The sequence below is a fragment of the Bos javanicus genome, chromosome 3, assembly GCF_032452875.1.
Source record: "Bos javanicus breed banteng chromosome 3, ARS-OSU_banteng_1.0, whole genome shotgun sequence".
Taxonomy (NCBI): Eukaryota; Metazoa; Chordata; class Mammalia; order Artiodactyla; family Bovidae; genus Bos; species Bos javanicus.
Genome location: NC_083870.1, coordinates 120,358,484 through 120,377,901, shown reverse-complemented (window position 1 = coordinate 120,377,901; position 19,418 = coordinate 120,358,484). Strand labels below are relative to the sequence as shown.

Here is a 19,418-nt window from a genome sequence, read left to right as displayed (position 1 = left end):
CAAGGCCAGGGATGGGGGAGGGGGGCAGGTGAAGGCGGGAGAGGCCAGTGAAGGGTGGGGGCACGATGTGAGGGGGGCAGCACCTTAGCTTTGGAGCCATCCTGCCTGGGTGAGGGGGGAGGTGAGGCTGGGCGGGAGATGGCAGGGAAAGCTGCCCCTAGGCACCACGTGCCCGCCTCCAGGTGCCCTGGCTGGAGACAGTGGGCCATGGGGCCAACTCATGCCAGGGCCTGGGAGGCAGAGGGGCCGGGAGGGGGCGGTGGCCTCTGAGGTGGGAAGCCTTTGACAGCATCACCCTCCACCCCTCCTCCAGGGCCCTAAGCCGCCTCCTGTGGGGCGAGCTGTGACTCCAGCTCCTGGCAACCTAGGCTCTGGGCCCGGACTCATCTCTGAGCCCAAGGCTTGGTTCTCTTTTGCTCCAGTTGTTCCAAAAAGAGCCTGTTTTCAGGAAAGGGCAGAGGAGGAGCATCGTGATTAGGCTCTGACCAGGCAGAGTGCGGGCGGGGACGCGGGTGGGGGCTCACCTAGCTCTCAGCCAGCGTCTGCTTGGCACTGTAGTTCTCCCGCTTCACCTGCTCGCCACAGATTCAGGGGTGTCGGTTTCCATGAGATCGGGGAGCCGCCAGTGCAGAACACCACGTGCTGGGTGGGAGCAGCGGTGTTGTGGGGTGGCCACGCACCCCCACCCCTTGGCACAAGTCCCAGGGTGGGGCCAGAGGTGGGAAAGGGCTCCGCAGGCGTGGGCTGAGCTGGACAGCAAGCTTCAGTGCAGGAAAGGAAACTCCAGGAAGAGGCAGAGGCCGCAAGGCAGACCACCCCAGCTTCCACGGACCCTTCAGTGCCCAGGGCCCTCTGGACAGAGGCCAGGCCGGGAGGCGAAGACGCAGAGGGCCGCTGTCTGCCCGCGGGGGTGCAGCAGGGGCGCCGACCCCGCGGCCTCCGCCGCGCCCACCCCGCGGACCACGCGCTGACCTTGGGTGGAGCCCTGGGGTAGCAGCGGGGCCCAGCATCCTGCGGCCCTCGGCACCACGAACACCGTGACGAAGGCCGAACAGATGGCCCTAGAGTCCAGTAGGTCCGGGAATAATGTCCATCATCCTCCCCGAAGGCCTGGTACCTGCGGGAGCCACGCGGCGGTGGGGGGCAGGCTGAGGTGCCAACGCCCTTCTCAGCCTGCCACCCGCTCCCCGTCGCCGGGCTCAGCCCGCGGGCGCCGGGAGCTCCGACCCCGCCCCGGCTGATCCCCTCCCGCAGAGCAGCTCCGGAGGCGGGAGTGAGGGGCGCCAGGCCCTCCCAGCCTGGCCCCTCCGGCCGTCGCTCCGCCCCTCCGGCCGTCGCCCCGCCCCTCCCGATGCCGCCCCGCCCCTCCCGTGGGAGCCCCGCCCCCGGCGCCCTCACCGGCAAGGGCGGCTGCTTGCAACGCTCAAGGCGGGCTGGGTGGCGCCAGCGTGAAGCCGGCGAAGCGGCGCAGGTCGCTGGCCGGGCTCCACTGGTAGTGGGCGCGCGGCAGGAAGGGGGCCGAGAAGGCCAGCAGGAACGCCCGGGCCGCCGGCGAGTGAGCGCGCGGCCGCGCGCCCCGGCCGGCCCGCTCTCCCGGGTGACCGCCCCCGCCGCGCCCCGAGCTCACGTTGCTGATGCCCGCCAGGTGCGGGATGCCTCCAGCATGCGGAACCAGATGCCCATGTCCAGCGCGCGCTCGGCCACCCGGCGGATGAACTGGCGCGCGTCCAGGTGGATCTCCACCCAATTGCTGAGCAGCACGAAGAGCGGCGCGAGCGGGCAGGCGGCCCCGAAGGTGGTAACGAAGCCGAACTGCAGGACTGCGGGGATAAGGGTCACCGTCAGGCCCTCCGGTGGCCACGGCGCGCTACCCTGACTTCCGCCCGCCGGGTTTCATCCGGTGATAAGGACCACGCGCACCTGAGACCAGTGGCCAGACACTGCCCACCGTAAACCCTTCACCACGCCCTTCAGGGAGGCGTGGGACCACCCCTGCCTGTGCCCACAGTCCCTGCTTTTACTCACCCCACAGGCTCCAAGGCATGGCCCCCTTCTCCCGGAAGCCTCCCCGGAATGCTCTCACAGAGCTGGGTGTGTTTCTGGCTGGTCCCCGGCCTCCCCCTGCCGCCTGTGGTCTGGGACTTTAACTGTCCTTCCCGGGCTGTGCCCGCCCTGTGGACTCGTGGCAAGATTCTAGGAAGGGGCTCCTTGAAAGGGGCTCCTTGCTCTTATGTAAGATTCCTAAGGAGAGCCTGGGGCCCGGCGGCCTTCTGTCCAGTGGTCGCCCGCTCACGTTATGAAGCATGTCCCTCCCTGTGTGCCTTCTGCCCTCTTCCTCCGCAGAACAAAGCCACTGGCGTCAACCCTGTTGCTCTGGCCGCCGGAGGCTCAGAGCAATGCCTTGCTCAGATGCAGCACTTTTGACTGTGCAGCGGTTCTCCCCTCTGTCATCAAACAGAAGGGCTGCGTGAGACACAGACCCTGGCCTCAAAAAGTGCAGCCACCCCATCCATTCGGGGGATAAACCCCGAACACAGGCCCCCTCCTGGCAAGGGCACTGGAGGGTCCAGCAAAGAGTGTGGGCATCGAAAAGCTGTCCAGAGAAGCCCAGTTCCCCAGTGCTGCCTCCGTGCAACCTCGCCCCGGCCAGAGCACCCTCACTGCTCTCCTCACGCCCTGCGCAGGGCTCTGGCCCCGGTGTTCAGGGGCGGGAGGAGATGAAGGCCACTCCAAGTGAGCCCCATCGGGGGCCCCAGGTCCTCTCTGAGTCCCTGGACCTGGGGCGCTGCCCCTCCTGCCCTCAGCCAGCCTTTCTTGAGTGCTCCCCGCCATGGCCCCCACCATTCGTTTCCTGATCTCTCCAGGCCTGACTCCATCAGGGCCCCCCTGTCATACCCATCCTTACATTGTGTTTCAAGGCAGCTGCAGACAGGAATGCTGAGGCTGGCAGGCCCTTTGGTGGTGCAGTTACCCTTCCCCATGTCGCTGGTGGTCATGGCACCTACCGTGGCCCCTGCCTATCTCGAAGAAGTGAAGTGAAGTTGCTCAGTAGGGTCCGACTCTTTGCGACCCCATGGACTGTAGCCTACCAGGCTCCTCCATCCATGGGATTTTCCAAGCAGTAGTACTGGAGTGGGTTGCCATTTCCTTCTCCAGGGGATCTTCCTGACCCAGGGATTGAACCCAGGTCTCCCGCATTGTAGACAGACGCTTTACCGTCTGAGCCACCAGGGAAGTCCGTCTCGAGGTACCTGTCAAATAGGCCCTCGAAGGGCAAAATCTGGTAGTCCACCTCCCAGGGCTCCTGCCGGCCTCCAGGGAAACCCCTGCCTTCTTCTTCTGGGAGCAGAGCCGGAACCCTTGCCAGCAGCCTTTGGCTTCCTGGAGACAGAAACACCAGGAAGACGGCCCTGAGGGCGTCTGAGCCCACCCCTGGGGCCCAGGGTGGGCAGAGCGAGGGGCAGGCCTTCGGCACCCGTGTCCCCCTGGTGGGGCAGCGTGCCAGCCTCCCCCTAATCTCCCTGAGGCAAGTCAGCGCTGCTCAGAGGAGGCGGCAGGAGCTACGTCAGGAGGGAGCGGATGAGGACCCCAGGATGCGAGTGTGTGGGCACTTCGCTGCCCACACTTGCACTCGTCCAGCTACACCCTGTCTGCTGTAATCTTGAATTCAGCTTCCCAGCACCGCCTGCCCTGAGAGTCAGGGCCACACCACAGAGGGCACGTGGCTGGGCTAAGGTCTGACAGCGTGGTTTGTGGTGCCCAGGAGTCTCCAGGGAGATGAGGTGTGCAGGGGATGGTGAGGGTCCAGCTTGGGTCCAGCCTTGGGCCGGATGTGAGGCATCCCTGGGCGGTCAGTGCAAGGGCTCTGGCCTGGGCAGGGCTGCGGTCCCAGGTGCCTTGATTGCGGCCACAGTAGTGCCAGTGGGTGGAACCGGGGGATGGGACTCCAGTGTCCCCATTAGGGCACCGGAATCCTGGGGCCTCCCCTTGCTCCTCCCTCCCCGAAGAATGCCTGGCCCAGCCCCAGTGGGCTACACACAGGATGGACCAGTGGTTGGGGCAGCACCCAGGAACCCAGGCCTCCTGCCCTCCAGAGGCAGTTCTGGGGCAAGAGACCCCAGTAAGAGCCTGCAGCAGCAACACAGGGTGGGGGCATCGGAGAGCCTATGGGCCAGTAGCTGGGTGGAGCCTCCCCTGCATGTGCCCGAGTCGCTGGGGTCCAGGTGGGCTGGACCTGCCTTCCCCACAACCTCTTCTCCCAGCGGGGCTGGCTACCCCAGCCACTCCTGGGTCCCACGGTCCCTGGATGATTTCCAGGCAGATGGGGTGGGGTGGGAGACTCACCCCGGGGAGCAGAGGTACAGGAATCTCACGGATGGTGTTGATGACCTGTTTGTCCACCAGGATGACCAGGAGATCCTGGGCCAGCTCGGCGAGGCAGCCCCCAGCTGCACACTGTGGTGCCCGCCCTTCAGGTTAGCTTGTGGGAGGGACCAGCCTCAAGGCACCTGTACACTTCCGGGCCTCCAAGGTGGCCCCTGCCACGCCCTCACGTTCCTTTCAGACAGGCCAGGGGCACCTTGAGGCCTACAGAGACCCTCCTTCCCTTCCTTCCCCATCCTGACCTCATTCAAGCCTCCGCAGTCTTCCCCAGGTCTAGCGGGTAGATGTTATGGGACATCAGAGGCATGGCCGTGTGGCACCCTGGGCTCTTTGGGGAACCACGTGGAGTCACATGGGGTTGACCCTAGCCTGTGGATCCGAGGCAGACCCAGGATGCAGGCAGGCCTCACCAAGCAGGGACCTGATGACGCCAGTGAGAGGCGGGTCCCGGGGCTCTTAGGGGGAACCTGTGGGACAACATGCCTTGTGCTGGGTATTAAGCTAGAGGATGTTGTCTTGGGCTCTTGGGACGTCAGCCCACACTGCAAGATGTCTTCCCTACCAGAAGAGGAGAATCTGCCTGAAGAATCTGCCTGAAAACACAGCCAGTGCTGGGAAAGCAGTGCAAAATTGTTCAAACACCTGGTTCCAGTCAGCCCTGAGCTCACAGAGCCTCCTGTGTTTTCGATAGAGGAGCCCACGAAACTGCATTTTTTTGCTGGAACCATTTTGAGTTGGGAACTTTTCCTGTTGGTAACTGCAGGCTGCTTGCCTGCAGTGTGCCATGCGCAGTCCTGCCCTGAGTCTCAGCCCATCTGCCCTGTCTCCCCAACATGTGAGCCTGGAGAGGGCTCCTTAGGGACAGCCCCTTCGCAGGGAGCTGTCAGACTGGGTCGCAGCTCTGACCCATGGAAAGTTGCTGTTCTCCCTCCTCCTCCAACAAATGGGAGCAGAGGGGCTTTCAGGGGAGGTGTTCCACGGCAACTCCTGGACCCCTACCTGTGCCTCCTTGGCCCTCAGCCAGGAAGGGACCAGATGGTCATCTTGAGGGTTTTTCTACAATGTCTCAGGCGGGTTGGGGCAGGGTTGAGCTCACAAGCCCACAAGCCCACAAGCTCACAGGTGGTGACCCCCTCTGGAGTGCTCCTAGGAGCACCTCCTTCTGCACAGCCCTTGTCCCCTGTGTGCTTCCCAGGGTGACATCCGCACCCGTGAACTGATCCTGGGCCTTTCCTTGGGGTCTGCTCTTGGGGACCCCGCACAACAGCAAGGCTTCATCCTGCAGGAAACCAGCTTCCGCTATCCAGAAAACAGTTCCCTGTCTCTCAAAGCTGCAGGTGAGCCCGCTTGTGCTGACGTGGGGGCGGGGGCGCCTTGGGGAGAAGCCCCGTGGGGGGCCGTCAGCCTCTGCACCTCCAGCTTGCTGACCGAGCTTGCGGCAGCGACGGCGGCTCACGGCCCATGCCAGTGACTGGGGCTGGGTTCGGGTGCGAATCGGGTGCCAACGGGGACAGGCGGATTGTGAGCTTCTGAGGACAGCTGTCTGAGTGGGGCCCAGGGAGGGCCACCGCCGGCTCTCCGCGCTCACCTCCTCGTTGCGGACCCCGAGCAAGGTGTAGCAGTTGCCGGGGTAGCCGCCGAACCTGGGGAGAGCCAAGCCTCCGTTCCCCCGGCCGCCCGCCGCCCAGCTGGCGGAACCACAAGGTGGGCACGGCGGGCATCGGGGAGCGACCCCTGTGCCAGCCCACCTCTCCCGAGCGTCTGGGCGGTGTCAGGGCCACAGGGGGCGGGGCGCGGGCGTGACCGCCGTGTGAGGCGTGGCCGGGCCACGCGTGGTAGGGCGGGGCCAGGGCTAAGGAGGGGCGGGGGCCAGTTTGGGAGCGGGCGGGGCCGGGACGGGCTGAGGAGGGGCGGGCCAGTAGGGAGTAGGCGGGGCTTGGGTGGGGCGGGCTGAGGCGGAACGGGGGCGTGACCAGGGCGGCCCCCCAGTGGGCGTGGCGAGCTGAGGGGCGGGGCTAACTTGGCGTGGGCGTGACCTGGGCGGGGACGTGGGCGTGGCGGGCCCGGATGGGCGGGGTATGGGCGGGGCGGGCAGGTGTGGCCGGCGCAGGCGCTAACCGGCTCTTGCAGAAAGCGGTGTAGAAGCGGCGAGTAGAAACTGAGGAACTGTAAGATGGACACCCTGCGGGTGAAAGCGCCCTCGGACTCGACCTGGGCGTCCCTCTAGGGCACAGCGAGTGCCTGCGTCAGACACCTCCCCGGCGCAGGGAGTGAGGAAAGGGCCTGCCCCCGGGCGTTCAAAGAGATCCGTTCAGGAAAGAAGGGAGGGCGCGTTTCCGAAGCTCCGACTTCAGGACCTTCTGGAAGCGCTCCGCGGGTAGAGGAGGAGCCAGGCAAGTGCCGGTAAGAATTAATACGTTGTGGCTCCGGAAAGCGGGCTGGGCACGGGTCTGGGGCGCTGGGCGCCGGAGGTGCCTGGTAAGGAGGCGCTGAGACGGAGGCGGGCCCCAAGAGGCCGGCTGGAGGACACTCCCAGGCCCCGCCGTTGCAGGGACACTGTGGGCGGTTCCCCAGGGCTCTGTCCCTGGCCTCCCGCACGCTGTCTGCCCCGCACTCTGCCCCAGTCTCCCCGGTGTGCGCCGGGCTCTGTCCCGTCCCGAGACCAGGGCTGCAATTCGTGCAGCTCGTGGACGGATGAATTTGTCCTTAGGAAACGGAAGCGGGTCACAGAAGAGGGGGCGCCCCGCCCCCCGCCGAGGCCCCGCCTGCCGGGAGCAGGAGCTCCGCCCCTGGCAAAGGTCATGAGGAAGGAGGCTGGGCATACGCAAAGGTGGGATCGAGCCTCAGGAGTCCCCCTGGAAATTCTCGAGCATCTGCCCCCCAAACCAGAGTCTGCCTACTTTCTGCTTTGTGCTCTCACCTACACCTCTGACTTTACGGGGGGCTGTCCCCCACTACCTCTCTCTGAAAAAGGAGTTAACTTATACCTCCAGTTAATAAAGTTCCTGCGTGTGATAGTGTTTCAACCTACAAACTCCTTTGGAAATCCTCTAGCCTGCCTGAATAGGTTTTTCCGGCCACATGTGATTGCTCAGAGCCTCCCGACTGTGAGAGGCATGAGATGTTCTAAACTGTCTAAATACAGAGTCCTTTGAGCAGTTAGAAGATTGATTAGAAATTGTATCGGTGAAGGGTTTTTCACTTATTGGGCCAATGTTTGCTGCTAAGTCTCCATACCCCTTACCTACTGTGTCCTTGGCAGTGTATTGATTGATATAATGGGTGTATAGAAATGTAAGTAGTAGCCTCAATGTTTGTAACCTTGGACCCTTGAGTTAATTCTTTTCTTGATTGAGCCCACCTCACCTTTGCCCTATAGGAACGCAGCTTTGTCCAATGCTTTTTGGAGGCTGGCGCCTGACTTTAGAATAATCACCTTTAGAGAAAAATAAGTTTCTTAAAATGTTAACAGGCCTCCTGGCCAGAAGATGATGCAATTCACCTGAACTCTTGCATGTGATAAGTTTGAAAGCCTGGCTTTGATTAGGACCAGGAACTGCTGTCCTTGCATGACTCCACCCCTTTCCCCATTATCCTCTATGCACAACTTAAGGTATAAAAACTACTTTGGAAAATAAAGTGCGGGCCTTGTTCACCGAAACTTGGTCTCCCCATGTCGCTCTCTCTCTCAAATTCTGGCTGAGTCTCCATCTGGAGCGCGGAACCCGCCACGCTTACTAATTATGCCTGGGCTTCTAAGATCCGACTGAGGAGGCCTCAGTGTCTCCTCTCCTTCGGGAGAACGGAAGGACGCCTGCGGCCTACGTAAGTGGTGCCAACTTCTTGTCTTGAAGTTTTATTGGTCTCCCGCGTAAACCAAGCTACTCAGCCTCTTTTCTCCACTGAATTTCCCCACTGAGCTATCCTCATTCTATTACTCTTTATATCTTTGATAAATATTTAAATGAATAGGTCGCCTACGCCGTCTCTCCTTCGAATACCCTGGATCAGCCGGGGCTGGACCCCGGCACCCGCCCACTGCCGTTTAAGGGGCTTGGGGGGAGGACGGGACACGTCCCAGCGGCGCCTCACTGGATCAGCCGGGGCTGGACCCCGGCACCTGCCCACTGCCGTTTAAGGGGCTTGGGGGGAGGACGGGACACGTCCCAGCGGCGCCTCACTGGATCAGCCGGGGCTGGACCCCGGCACCCGCCCACTGCCGTTTAAGGGGCTTGCGGGAGGACGGGACACGTCCCAGCGGTGCCTCACTGGCCAGCGCCCAGTGCTCTCGGCACTCACCCCGTCTCGTCAGGACGTGCGCCCGGGCCACGTAGATCTTGGAGAGCATGAGGATGAAGACGAGGTGCACCGTGGACCCCGTGAGGCTGGTGATGCGCGAAGCCTATGGGGGACGGCAGGGTGATGGAGGAGGGAACCAGAGCCCACCACCCAGCCAGCCAGCAGGAGCAAGGATGGAAGCTCACCCAGGCTGCGAGGATGCTGTTGTCTGGCCCGGACACCAGGATGGCCGTGAGGGCCCGGTACACAGTGATGGGCACCAGGCACAGAGCACCATGGCCACATGTGGGGCAGCGGGTGCATGAGCCTTGCGGCTTCAGCCTGACACCCCAGCACCCTCAGGGCACAGCCGCATGCTGTCCCACTCCCAGACCAGGCTGTGCGCCCGGCCTCTCCTGGCGGGTTGCTGGGCAGCGAGTGGTGGCCGGCAGGGAGAGGAGGGGTGGGCAGTTCCTTAGAGTTAGAGGTGGGCGACTCAGCGACCTCTGGGCAGCACAGGGGCCTCTGTGTCTTGTTGTCAGCCAACCCCCATCTCACTAGCTGAAACTGGGAATTCTTGAGATCTCCGAAGGGGGTCAGTTAGGAAGTCCCTCTGACTAGAGGGCAAGACAGGGTGAGGGGACCTGTGCTTGAAGGATGGCCCAGGCCCCTGCCCCACACGCACCTGCCTCTTATGGCCCAGATTCCTAGCTCAGCCCCTCCCTGGAGCCCAGGAACACCGTGGCCTTTCTGAGGACAGCGAGGGCCTCCTGGGTCCCAGAGACAATATCACGCCCTGCCCCACAGCGGGGAGTGGGGGCTACTGCTCACTGAGGACAGCGGCCTGATGGGCAGCGCCCGGCAGCGGGGATCCTCACCCTTGGCAGGACCACCACGGAGCTGGCCAGCACCTGGCGCAGGCGGCTCCTCTCAGGGCAAGTAGGGCTCGTCCTCAGCGGTGGTGGGATTCAGTATTGTGGGAGCTGAGGCGGAAAACTGGGGCCGCGGCCGCTCCCAGCGGGGGAGGGGGAGTGCTCAGCGGGGTGCATGCTGGGGGCGGGGCCTCGTCGGGGCACCGCCCACCTCGAGGTCCCCGGAGTTCCAGCAGCCTCGGCTGTAGGCCAGCGGGCGCTCATCCGCTTCCAGGAGCTGCACGGCCCACAGCGCCGTGAACAGACTCAAGAAGACCGTGGCTCCGTGGCCAGGGAGCTGGCCGGCCTGGACGGGGCAGCGGGGCTCCCCCGGGCTTGGGACTGGGCCCTTTTCTCCCTCCTGCCCCGCCCTCGAGGAATGCCCCCCAGCCCCGTCCCTCGCCTGCCCACCGTTGTACCCTGGAGGCGGTGACCGTCTGGTGCGCAGGAGGCAGCGGTGTTGCCCCAGAACCTCCCCCACCCCCGACTCAGGATGAGATGAGCCTGGGGACTCGGGTTGACGCTGCAGTGGGTGACACTTTGGGGCACTGGGTTGGGGGTGACTGTATTTTGCTCATGGGGGCCAGAGGGTGGACTGTAGTGGCTTGAACTGTGCTCCTGAAAAGATACATCCTCCTGTACATACGTTCTGATGGGAAGGCTATCAGAATACAGCCTTCCTTGGAATAAAGGCCTTTGCATGTGTAATTAGGATAAGGAGCCCCCGATGAGAGCACCTGGATTAGGGGGACCTGGAACCAGCGACAAGCCCTTGTAGGAGGAGGAGAGACAGACGTGGCCTGCACAGAGGGAGAGGCCACATGAAGACGGGGGAGATGGGAGCGGCGCGGCCACAAGCCAGCGGCGTCAGAGCCCCAGAGCCACTGGACACTCGCACCTTCTCCAGAAGGAACCAGCTGCCACACCGGCAGTACTGGATCCTGCCTGCAGAACCGTGAGAAAAGCAGCTTGTTGTTTGAATGCCCATTTGTGGTCATTTGTTAGGGCAGACCTAGGACACTGGCACAGACAGGTTCCCAGCAGGGTGCTGAAGACGTGTCTGTCTGTGGGTCCGTCCTGGGCCCCGAAGCTCTGGCCCAAGGAGTGTGGGTGCAGGCCTCGCAGCTGCGCTCAGGGAAGAGCTGACCCACCCTGGAAGTGTAAAGGCTGAGGAAACCGGCAGCCTGAGGACTCTGTGCCTGAGGTCTGTGTGCTCGGGGTCCTGCGCTTGACCTTCCTGGCTGCCATTCCTAATAGCAGGAGGAACAGGAGGAGCTCCCATAGCGTCTCCCGCCCAGCTGCTCCGCTGAGCACTGCGGGCTGGGGGCCAGCCGGCCTCAGCCGGTGGGGACGCTGCCTCCTGGGTGAGTAACGCACAGGGTGCTCAACCTTGCATGGTGCCGAGCGGGGCTCCCCAGAGGGGTGTGGCCGGACCAGTGAGCAGGGGACTGCCCTCCACCCTCGCCTGCCCACCCTCCTCTCTGGACCAGGGCGCAGGTGAGGGAGAGCAGCCAGAGGGGCAGACCGGGCAGAGGGGGCACAGCTCCAAGCTGTCTCCACCACTCACGCGCCTGCCTTCACCCCAGCCCTGCCCTCTGTCTCCCCGCTGTCTTTGCCAGGCCCAGCATTTCTTTTAAAAGTGTATGCAATGATAATTCTTGAGATAACTTTTTGACATTTCAACTGTATATTAAGATAAAAGCTAGCCTCTGTCACTTGCTCACAATAAGAAACGTTGACACTATTGTGAGAAACGAGGGCACGTGCCAATACAATTGATGGAAGGACACACCTGCCCACTTGTGTCTGCCCGGGAGCACACGTATCTACCTGCCAGTCTTCCAGCCCAGTCCCGGGGCCCTCCGTGACCCCTGGGGGCTGGGGGGGCTCCATGCTCACCTCTACCCCCAGCTCTGCCCTGGGCCTGGCACCTGGGAGCCCCTCCAACCACACACCCACCTCAGGAGACACGGGGCCAGCCTGCGAGCGGAGGGCAGAGGACGCTTACGTGGGTGTGTCTGAGGACACCATGATGCAGCCCACCAGGGACATCCGCGTGCCCACCACTGCCGCTGGCAGGAGCCAACCTGCGTAGAACCCTCAGGGGATACTGGCGTCGCCTCTGGGTGGTCTGGGTGGGCCTGGTCTCCATGGCTGGGCTGAGCCCTGGAGAGGTCTGCACAGCCGCACGACCTGCAGGGAGCCCCGCAGGGGTGGGGTGGGGGTGTTGCAGGGCCTTCTGGGAGGAGGCCGCAAGGGGATGGCCCCCAGGCAGTGCTCCTGGCAGCTCTGGGCAGCTCCGTCCCCGTGCCCTCGCGCCCCGACTCTGGACCTTTCCCCCTGTTGACCTTGGCTGCTGACCCCCAGGCTCCCGCGCCTCCTGGAACCCCCTTTCCTGAAGCCTCAGTCACTTCCCATCTACACGCCAGGGATGGGGCCCCTCCTGGAGAGGCACCCTGCTGAGCAAACTCCAGTCCTGGAGGCTGGGGTCGTTCTTGACGCCTCCGGCTCTGCACCCAGCCCGCCGCAGCCAGGTCCTTTACGAGCACCCCGTCCGCCTCCCACAGGTCACCCCCAGGCCCGCCCCAGCCTGGCGTCTGGCCTCCCCTGCATTGGCCAGAGTGACCTCTGAGATGCAAGTCTGTCGAGAACCCAGAGGAGGCCCTTCCCATTGTGCCCCAGGGCCCTTGCCCTCCTGGGACCCTACCTGCCCAATGCCCTGTCCCCTGCCCGGGTCCACTGTGACCATGGGTGGCCTCTCCTCTGTGTCCCCCAGTCAGTGTACAAGGCAGGCACAGCTCCCCAGCATGGCTCGCACACTTGCTGTCCTTGAGGCAAGAAAGGGCTTCAGCAGCTGGGACGGTGGGAGCATGGCTGTGCGGGGCAGGGTAGAGTCGTAAGCAGAAGGAGGAGCCCGGGTGCCTGGGGCAGACAGCCAACCCCAGGGTGCCAGCCTGTCTGCAGGAGGCAAGGGGGCTGCTCTCCCCGGGCCCCGGGCAGGGGTGACCTCCTCCGGGGCGGGAGTTCCTGGGGTGGCCCCAGGCTTCTCGAGACATGCCTGGTGGGCTGGGGCATTGGCAGTCGAAAGGGGGGCCCCCCAGAACACCCATGGTGAGGGTTTACCAATGCACGGTTTATGGTGCAGGGAAGCGGCTGGGCAGGGCGGAGCTTGGCCAGGGCGCCCTGGCCTTGGAGGAGTCAGCCTGGCCGCTGGCTGAACCCCCAGGCATGGCTCGTCCCTGGGGGCACCGATTAGCAGATGTCACCCTGAAGGCCAAGTCGGGCCCAGGAGGCCCTGAGGGCGTGGGCACGGGACTCACCGAGCCAGGCGAAGTGGAAGGCCACCTTCTCGCCAAAAGCCCTGCGCACGCGGCCCACGGGCTGCTGCTTGCCCCACCTGCCCCGGCGGGCCCAGTCCGGAGCAGAACCTGCCGCTGGCTGAGGCCCGGGGCCTGCGGGTCCTGCGGGGGTGTCGCCAGGGCGCTGGGGACGAGGAGCTGTCAGGTGGGGAGACTGCAGGCAGGTGGAGGCGCCCTCCCCACACCAGGCTGGGGTCTAGGTGCGGGGGCTTCAGGGCTGGGTGAGCCCCACAGGCCCCCCTGCCGTGGTGGACAGAGGGCGGACACCGCAGGGAGCAGGATTGCTGCTCCAGGGCAGGAGGCCCTTTGGGGTGAGCCGTCCAGCAGGGCCTCTCTGAGGAGGGCCTCTGTCCTGGGGCTGCCGGGGTCCAGTAACGGGCAGAGGAGGTACCTGGAGTGGCGGCCCTGGGGAGCCAGTGACTGCGATCTGAGCAGGCTCCCTGTCTCTGGGCGGGGGTCCTGCCGCCCAAGTGTGCAGACCGGCCAGAAGCAGGAGAGGTGCTCCCCAGCACAGTGGGCAGACCCCCAGGTCACACGGCAGGTGGCAGGCCCCCAGGTCACACGGAGGGGGGCAGACCCCCAGGTCACACGGAGGGGGGCAGACCCCCAGGTCACACGGAGCGGGGCAGACCCCCGCCCACCTCCTGACCAGGCAGTGGACTCTTTGTCAGGGCTGGTGATAAGGTGGTTGAGTCTTGTCCAGCGGCAGCTGGTGTGGTGAGCGCCCCCAACCCGGCAATGCCCCGGTGACCTGGCTTTGTGAGGGGCGCGGGCAGCCTCCCGAAGGGGAAGCTGCCCAAGGAGCCAGACTGTCCCATCATAGGGGTGTCACAGCTGCCCCATGTCCCCAGGGCAGGACCTGGGGTCCTCCTCGCCTGGAAGCTCCCCCTCTAGCTCCTGCCCCCTACTCCTGCCTCCAGCCCCCAGGACTCACATCGTTCAGGGGAGGCTGCGCTGAAGACCCCTGCCCCCGGCAGCCAGTCGATCCCAAACAGGCTTTTCCTCTTGTGGCCCAGAGAGGCCTTGGCCAGGATCTCGCGCAGCTGGGAGTGGAGTGGGAGGCCTGTCACAGGTCGTGTGACCGTGCAGCAGGGACTCGCAGGTCCTCCGGGCTGAGCCCACGACAGCCTCCTGGGGCCCGGTGATAGCGGTGAGGACAAGCCCCACCTGGCTCCCCGGGCACCGGCCTCCCCACTCCTGCCCTGCTCCCCGGGCACCGGCCCCGGAGATGGTGTTCTCACACTTGGCAGGCCTTGGCCTTGGCTGGGAGGCTGGGCTCGTGGCGTTTGGCCTGGGTTTGACCTCACACCCCTGCCAAGCACAGCCCCTGTGCTGGCCCCTCGGTCTGGGCAGCCGTTCCCCCAACAGGAGGCCTGTGTCGGGAGGGGGGCCCAGGCCCTGCTGGGAAGTCCACATGGCCCTGCTCTTTGGTCTGCAGGGGCCAGTTCTCCTGGGCAGACCCATCCCAGCCCTCCCCCCACACCGGCCGGCCCTGCCCGCGGTTCTCAGGGACGCTGCCGCCGTGGGCCTTGGCCTCTGTCCTCACTGACCCACTGGACCCATACCTGCCCAGGCCCCATGGCCTTGGCAAGTCCTGCCAGTCCTTGAAAGTGACATCCACTGGGGCCCTGCGGGCCTGTGGGCCCCAAGCACGAGGTGGAGACAGGTTCCCAGCCACGGGGCCTCGCTGCTCTGGACAGCACAGGCCAGCCTTCCCGTGTCCACAGAGGCCTCTGCTGCCCGCTGGGGGCCCTGGGTCTGAGCCACAGGCTCTGAGCCAGGTTGGGACCCCCACTCACCATCTGGTGCCCGTGGCGCTGGGGAAGAAGGGGGCCTGGCTGTCCCCGCTACGGACCTGCAGGTGTGAAGAGCTCCCTGGGCCTCCGTCAGGCCTGCAGGGCGGCCTTGCCCCCAGCCACACGGGCGGCTCCCACGTGGGGCTCTTCCTCTCCTGAGGTCACGGCAAGTGCTTGGGTGGCACAGATACCCCCAGGGCAGGGTAGTGGCAGTGCTTGGGCAGATGAGTCCACGGCAGTCTGCATGCCCGGGGGCTCTGAGCGCGGCACCCAAGGCCTCTCTCTGGGCGGTGTCTGGCCAGTGGCTGACCGCAGGGCCTGCCCTGGACCCAGAATCTCGAGAAGCCCTGCGGAGGGGGCATGACTCTGCCCCCCAGCCCAGAAGGGAGGTGTCCTCAGCGCGGGGGTCTCTGTGCTAATCCAGGCCTGGGTGCCGCCGTAACCTGCATGCTGGGTGAGGCTGTGACTGGCTTTGGGGAGTCACGTGCCAAGGGAAGGACTCCAGGAACAGTGTGGACCGGCTTCTTGCATTTTGTGTGTGAGAGCCCCGGGGCACCTGCCCACCCACCGCTATCATGGAGCTGGGTGGGCGTGGGCCTAACATCCAGGCCCTGGGGTCGGAGATGAGCCCCCAGCACAGTTTCCCTGTTTGACTGATGCAGATGACATGGGCGGAAGCCCGCCCGCCTGAGACTCGCCCCCGGTCTGAGGGGAGAGTTTGGGGAGAGCGGCAGGTTTTGTTCTCCTGCTTGGTGATTCTCTCACCTTCCCTGGGCCCGCCTGAGGCTGTTGGGGCCGGAGGAGCCCCCTTACTGGACAGTTGGCTCACTGAACCGGCAGGAGTGTGACTCCAGGGCACGTCGGGCACGGCCTCAGCAGGCTGTTGGATGCCCAGCCGCTGCAGCAGGCCAGCCAGCCGGTTGGAGGCCCGGTTGGCATCTCCTGGAAGGGATGGTCACTTGCCCCCCAACCCTGAGGGGACGTGGACGCCAGCGCTGTGGGGGTGTGTGGGTTTGCTCCCGCCCGCCGTGGCCCGGCTGTGGACCCTGTGTAGACCAGGTGAGGCCCCTCCCTCTCCGGGCCCTGGGCTCCAGGGCTGCTCTTCAGTCCCTTTGAGGCCCAGAGCCATCTCGGCAGGAAGGGGCAAGAGAGCGGTGGCCTCCCCTTGTCCACCCCCACATCACGACGGTCCAGGGCCACCCACAGCCTGGGCCGCAGAGCAGCCCCAGGCCTGCCCTCCCGAGGCTGGCCAGGAGCTGCGCCCCTCCCGGAGCCCCGCTGGCCGGGCCAGCCCTCAGCGGGAGGCCTGGGGGCTCCGGTCCGGGGGTCCAGGTGGCCTTGGCTGCTGCACACACTGCCCACCCCTCCCGAGTCCTGCCTCGGGGGGGACCGCCCCTCCCCCGACTTGGCAGCAGGGCTTCTGGGAGCACCGTGGAGCCGGGGGGGGGGTGGGTCACAGGCACTCTCAAGGACACGGAGCGGGAGCCCCCAGGCTTGTGAACAGCAGCGTGGAGCGCAGTCACAGGCGTCCCGTACCCGCAAGGGCAGCTTCCGACTTAGGTCCTCCGCATGGTAGCAGCGCACGGCCCGGGGGCACGCGGTCCTCGTCCTGGACGTCAGGCGGCACGGACCACGGGCTCCATGAGAGCCTGGGGTGCACACGTGTGTGCGCAGGTGTGTGTGCCTGTGGCACGTGCGGGCGTCTTTGCGTGTGTGAGTGCACACGTGTGCATGCCTGTTGTGTGGGTGCGCTGTGTGTGTGCATGGGCGTATGTGTGTATCCATTCACACTGAGCAAAGAGATATTTCTGCAGCTGAGGTAGAAACTCACCAGCGCCGTTTCAAACGTACGTGGTAAATAGCAGCGGGACCTGTGGACCTGCCTCTGGGAGCTGCCGAACTGTGACGGTCCCTGCAAGGCCAGCGGGGCCACCAGCGCTCCTGAGCTCATGGGCAAGAACAGCTTCCGTGGGTAATGACCGCACGGCTGTACCTTCGACAAGCCACGGGGCATCTGTTGACATCACGCACGCGCAACAGAAGTGCGCACACGGGCTGTGTGCGAACGGGAGGGTGTGGCCATGGCCGCGCGCACGCACGCGCAGCAGAAGTGCGCACACGGGCTGTGTGCGAACGGGAGGGTGTGGCCATGGCCGCGCGCAGAGGGGTCCCACGCGCTCCTGGAGCCCTGAGCTGGGCACCTTCCACCCCAGGGCCCCACATCCCTTCTGAGCACCCCGGCTGTCCCACACGGCCCCCTCAGTGAGTCTCAACTGCAGCTCCCGTCACAGCCCTCACAGCTCCCCCGAGGTCGAGGCTGAGGCCCAGCCCGGCCAGGCGCCCAGAGGTGGGCACACGCGTCCCCGCTGGCTGAGACGTGTGCTGAGGCTGAGGCCCCGCCCGGGCCAGGCGCCTGGAGGTGGGCACACTCATGCCCGCTGGCTGAGACGCGTGCCGAGAGCCAAGGCCCCATCTGCTTTGAGGGCTGAGGGTGCTGGGCAGTGGGTGGCGGAAGCCACTCGTGCTGCCCCCGCGGGGTGCCCCGCACCCACTTGGGGCAACAGGTCTGGAGGGAGGTCCGGCAAAGTCACACCTGTGCGCCATCTGTTTCCATGACACAGGGCGGCTTTTCATGCCCTCTCTTCATTGGACTGTCGAGAGGGTCCCGATCACCAGGGGGAGTCCTGGCCCCAGTCCCCCGTGCGTGTCTGCTGGCTTCTACGTGGCTCTGGAAGGGAGCGCGGCCAGCCGGGGGCAGGGGGCAGGGGGCGGCGGCAGTGGGCGCACCCTTCCTGTTCCAGAGGGCGGGAAATGGAACCCGAGGCGGAGGGGACCCACGCGGTCCATCAGCCAGGACGCTGCAATGCTGGTGCCCAGGACGGCCAGGCCGGAAGCGCCCAGGACACCAGCATCCAGTGTTGATGAGGACAATGTGGATAGCCCAGCAGCACAGGTACAGATGAGACAAGAAGGCTGTTCACGCCTGGGGACACGCAGAGCCCGCGCGTGTGCAGAAACGTCGCGCGTCTTTAGGAATCGGGGCGACGCGGATGCGGACCGCACCTCCGTTCCCTCGGCAGACTGTGGAGCCTGAGGCCACCAAGTGTCCACAGGGGTTCCCGTTGACGGCGGAGCGTGCCCTGCACACGCGTGCGCACTCACAGCAGCCCCGCCGGGAGGAGGTCGGACGTCCCCGCACACGAGGACAGAGGGAGACGGAGGCGCCTCACCCAGGGCCGCGGGCGAGCGCAGCCACTCCAGCGACGCGCGTGGGCCTCGCGGCCACCGTGTCAGGAGGCGTGGCCCCAAGTCCTTCCGTCAGGCTCAAGCAGACAAAGCTGGCTGTGTTGTTTGGTGGCGTGAAATGTGTGCAGAGACGCCCGAGAAACGGATGTGACTGACCTCAGGACCAGTGACCCTGACGGCAGAGCCGGCCCCAGGGACCGGAGGCCGGTGGTCGGAAAGGAGGGCAGAGGACCGGGGGGCGGCCCAGGGGGTCGGGGCAGAGGACGTGAGGGGAGGGCGCTGCCTCCACCCGGCTGGAGCATCCAAGTGACACCGACTGTTACAGCCGACAGACTGCACGGGAATGAGTGTCTGTGAACAGAGAGAGTCAGGGTGACATGTTGCGTCTACACCCAAACTTTAACACCGGAGGTGGAGTGGGTGAACGCAGGGTGGCTCCTGAGTTTCCAGGGACCACGGGCTCTGGCTTCCCCGAGGAACTTGGCCTCCTGCAACAGGTAGGGGTTGATTACACCGGCCTGTGGTCAGGGGTTCCGCAGCCACCGGGGCTCACTGAGGGCCGGGCCTCCAGTGAGGCGCTGAGGCTTGATCTGACCCGTGGCTCTGGGCACCGTGCCCGCAGGCCTGTGGGGTGAGGTCGGAGGTCACGGAATGAAGGCTGAGCCTGGGCTCCACAGCCACCCCCCTGGCACTGGGTCCACGTGTAGTCCGGCTGCACGAAGGCTGCCCAGGAAGCTGTCTGTCCCTCCAGGCCCTGTGTGTGCCGGTCTTGTCGTGGGTGGCGTCCAGCGGCCGACCCTGCTTCAGGTCCTCCTCCCAAATGAGGACAGAGTGTGCTGGAACCGACAGGTATGGGCCGTCTGGGGGACGCCAGCCCAGGGAGGAATCCTCCCTGGCTCCTGAGCGCTGGGCTCCTCCTCGGTTTCCTTTTCAGCCTCCACTCGGGGCAGGAGGGCTTGAGGAGAGCTTCTGGAACAGCCCTGCAGCTGCCGAGGGGGACAGGGAGGCCTGCGGAGGGTCTGGGGTCGCTCTCAGCAGCCCCTGTGGCTCCCACCCCTGCAGGCGTAGCCCCCGCCCTTCTGGAGTCTACCAGCCCCTCAAACGCTCCGTGTGTGAGACATTCCAGCCTTAGCTCCCTCCCTGGAAACTGGAAAGGCTGGACAAAGCAGTCCCATGGTTAGCACTCTGCTCGTCCACTTCTGGGGGCCTGGGTTCAATCCCTGGCTGGGGAGCCCAGGCCTTCGAGAGGAGGGACCCTTGTGAGGTGAGCCCTGCGTTCACTTCTGCTCTCTCCCAAAGGGCGCTTTCCAAATTGCGGGGCAGGGCAGCAGAGCCCGAGGGAGCAGAGGGCTTGCTGGGTGGGGAATGGAGGTCAGACTTCGGGGCTGCTGAGGGGCCTCGGGCTTGAGGGGACCCCTGGGTGCTCGGACCTCCTGAGCTGGTCA

General features: G+C 65.2%; 1 protein-coding gene across 1 annotated transcript; it reads right to left on the bottom strand.

Annotated features, from left to right (window-relative positions):
- Nucleotides 1-524: 524 nt before the first annotated feature.
- Nucleotides 525-18,903, bottom strand: ANO7 (anoctamin 7; the record flags this gene model as incomplete). The annotated part of the gene is given in 39 exon segments (XM_061413185.1): nt 525-577; nt 580-764; nt 870-1,062; nt 1,065-1,117; nt 1,399-1,430; nt 1,433-1,659; nt 1,662-1,820; nt 3,229-3,318; nt 3,321-3,381; nt 4,363-4,455; nt 5,972-6,026; nt 6,502-6,528; nt 6,530-6,606; nt 6,741-6,872; nt 6,998-7,088; nt 8,562-8,785; nt 8,868-8,955; nt 9,529-9,596; nt 9,598-9,672; nt 9,745-10,147; nt 10,585-10,664; nt 10,925-11,088; nt 11,091-11,205; nt 11,580-11,671; nt 12,893-12,988; nt 12,991-13,069; nt 13,323-13,390; nt 13,573-13,740; nt 13,866-13,974; nt 14,415-14,567; nt 15,557-15,669; nt 16,264-16,336; nt 16,559-16,639; nt 16,778-16,850; nt 17,157-17,293; nt 17,890-18,002; nt 18,380-18,491; nt 18,666-18,716; nt 18,718-18,903. Coding segments are annotated over 39 exon segments (4,449 nt in total), but the record flags the coding sequence as incomplete, so codon positions are not given.
- Between the last annotated feature and the right edge of the window lie 515 nt (nt 18,904-19,418).